The sequence below is a fragment of the Petaurus breviceps genome, unplaced genomic scaffold, assembly GCF_028583685.1.
Source record: "Petaurus breviceps papuanus isolate PSGF00001 unplaced genomic scaffold, PetGlider_PUasm1.0 182, whole genome shotgun sequence".
NCBI lineage: Eukaryota > Metazoa > Chordata > Mammalia > Diprotodontia > Petauridae > Petaurus > Petaurus breviceps.
In genome coordinates this window covers 6287815-6290607 of record NW_027185786.1, presented here as the reverse complement: position 1 = coordinate 6290607, position 2793 = coordinate 6287815, and the positions used below count along the sequence as shown (strand labels likewise).

General features: G+C 48.3%; 1 protein-coding gene across 1 annotated transcript; it reads right to left on the bottom strand.

The window, feature by feature from the left end:
• Positions 1 to 719: 719 nt before the first annotated feature.
• LOC138160740 (carbohydrate sulfotransferase 4-like) lies at positions 720 to 2021 on the bottom strand. The gene is given in 1 exon segment (XM_069087486.1): positions 720 to 2021. A coding segment is annotated over 1 exon segment (1020 nt). The 3' UTR covers positions 720 to 1001.
• Between the last annotated feature and the right edge of the window lie 772 nt (positions 2022 to 2793).

Here is a 2793-nt window from a genome sequence, read left to right as displayed (position 1 = left end):
TAAGCTTGAGCCCACTTTCCCCTGCCCTCTAAATATCCAGGGGGTACAGTGGATCACGGACTTGGCCAATTACTCCTAGAGTTCCACCTTAGTAAATATCCCCTCCCAAAAGTTGCTTGGGCAGCTAGGTGGCACCACAGTGCACAAGGCATCCCAAGCCTGGAGTCGGGAAGACTCATCTTCCAGAGTTCCAAGACAGCTTCAGACACCTAATAGCTGGGTGATCCTGGGCAAGGCTCTTAAACAGGTTGGCCATAGATTCCTTATCTATAAAATGAGCTGGAGAAGGAATTGCAAACCACAACAGTATGTTTGCCAAGAAAACCCCAAATGGGGTCATGTAAAGTTGGACACAAATAAACAACAACAATAACAAAAACTACTTAAAGCTGGCTAACTAAAATTATTTTTATCTCATAATCTGGAGGTACAGTTGGTGGGAAAAAATATGCTACTGGGGTCTTGGGCTTATGGCATTAGGGAATCACCCTAATTTTTCAGGAGGGTCCCCTAGAACTCTGAGCAGGGAATATACTCTTGCTGTGGATTCTGAAACTCATCTGTGAGAATGAAAGTTGGGATAAAGATCATGAGAGCTCATGTAAGCTGCACACATGCACACACACACACACACACACACACCCATACCCACATACACTATATACCTGCAATGTAGATACAAGACACCATTAGAGGGGAAAGTACTAACTGCTTGAGGGATCAGGAAGGATCTGGCTCAGAACATGATGCTTGAGTTATTTTGAAGAGCCCCAGGGATGCTCAGAGGCAGAGGTGAAGAGGGAAGCACTGGCCAAAAGGAGGACAGCCAGTGCCAAGCTGTAGAGTAAGGAAGCAGAGTGTCCTTTGGCCACATGCAGTCACATCCAACAGCATGTTCACATGTATGCCCATAGGGAAACATAGTTAGACCCAAAAGCATTCAGCTGACCATAGTTATTGTACAAAGCCAGACCCTACTCAATTCATTTGGTTGTCCAGCTTTAGAGGATCTCAAGAGTAGACAGAAGATTCATTGATAAATTTTTCTGGTCTTTCTCAGACAAGACAGGAAGGTAGCCCATCAGGTCCATAGAATCTTTACAGATTTTCTGTACTTGGACTACCTCGTCATGTGGTAAGGACCAACGCCAGGCCTAGGCAACACTTTGGGCATTCCTGGAGTTTGTGTCAAAGGCGTGCCCTCCCTTGCCCTTGCCCTGTGTGATGTTACGCACCCAGATTTGGAGGTGAGGCAGGAAGGGTAACCCTGCAAATTCATACAATTTGGAGGTGTGGGTCAGTGGGTCCTGCACCAAGTCCTCATAGCGTATTAGCAGGTAGCGTTCTCTTAGGGAGGCTGGTAACAACTGTGCCGCCTCATAGATCTCTTGTTGGCTTTGGCAGATAGCTTTCATCAAGTGATAGGGCTGGTCCTCACTCTTTATTTTATCCCATTGGCTCCCCATGACTATATGGTTGTCATACTTCAGTTCCTCTTTTGTGTTCTGTCGGGAGCGAAACACAGCACGGGGGTCTCGGACAAGGTGAATGATGTGCAGGTTGAGGGAGGGGTCAGTCAGCAGGGACTGGAGGGTCTTCAGGTTGAAGAAACGCACTTCCTTGAGCACCACATGACTGTAGGACTTACAGGCTTCTCCCACCAAGTTGAAGGGCTGCTTGCCACATAGGATCTTACACTTAGCTGAGGGGATGATGTCCTCCTGCTTAAAGAGAGGACATGCAGGTGGGGAACACAGAGCCCTACTAGTCTCCCACATGAAGAGGCTGGACTGTTTCCTGAGACCCTGGGCCATGTAGGCATCAAAGACAGTCATGTCACAGAGGAAAACCGAACGAATCAGGTCTTGCACGGCCATCTGCAACTGCCCAGCACTGCCAGAGAGGGTCATCCACACGTGCCAGGCCGGCTCCATCAGGTAAAAGACGTCAGGGTGTTGACTGAAGACTTGGCCCACAAAGGAGGAGCCGGAGCGCCAGGAGGACAAGATCAACACATGCATAGGGCCTGATGTCTCTGTTAGACCAGGACAGTGACTTGGGCTGTGCAACTGCTGGAGGAGGAGGAGGAAAACTAAAGATTGGAACACGAGGAAGGCTGTTAGCCAGATTTTTTTTTACCTGCAGATCACTGTGCGGGAAGCAAGCAGGCGGCCTGTGAGGACAAGAGAAATGGACTGAATGAGACTGCTGGGTATGCGTGTGCTGGCACATCCCCCTTCCAGCCAACCAGCCCTAACCTACCTGCTGCCAGCTCCTACCTTTCCATGGCTCAGCCCAACAATGGTGGAACACAGTTCCACCTCACCACCACCCCCTTCCCCAGTCACCTCCTATCTCCTACAAGATGTGAAGAAGTCCCAGGGCTCGGTCCCTTGGACTTCACTTAAACTAATAAAGAGAAGTGAATCCTGACCCTATTTTCCACTCAAATTCTTAATCACAACTATAACAGTCAGTCAATCAACTAGCATTTTTTTTTTAGTAGTGCTAGGCACTGTGCTAAGTGCTAGAGATAGAAAGAAAGGCCAAAAACAACAGCAACAAAATCCCAGCTCTCTGGGAGCCCAGAGTCTCATGGGGCAGATAACACGCTAACAAATATGCACAAATAAGATAGCACAGGATCAGTTGGGGATAGGGAGAGGATTCTGGGAAGATGGTGGAGGAGGTCAGAAAAGTTCCAGGCTCACCAAATTTCCTCCACAAACAAGACAGAACAACACCTCAAAGTGAACGTAGAGTGGCAAAAATCAACCAAAGTCAGGATAAGGC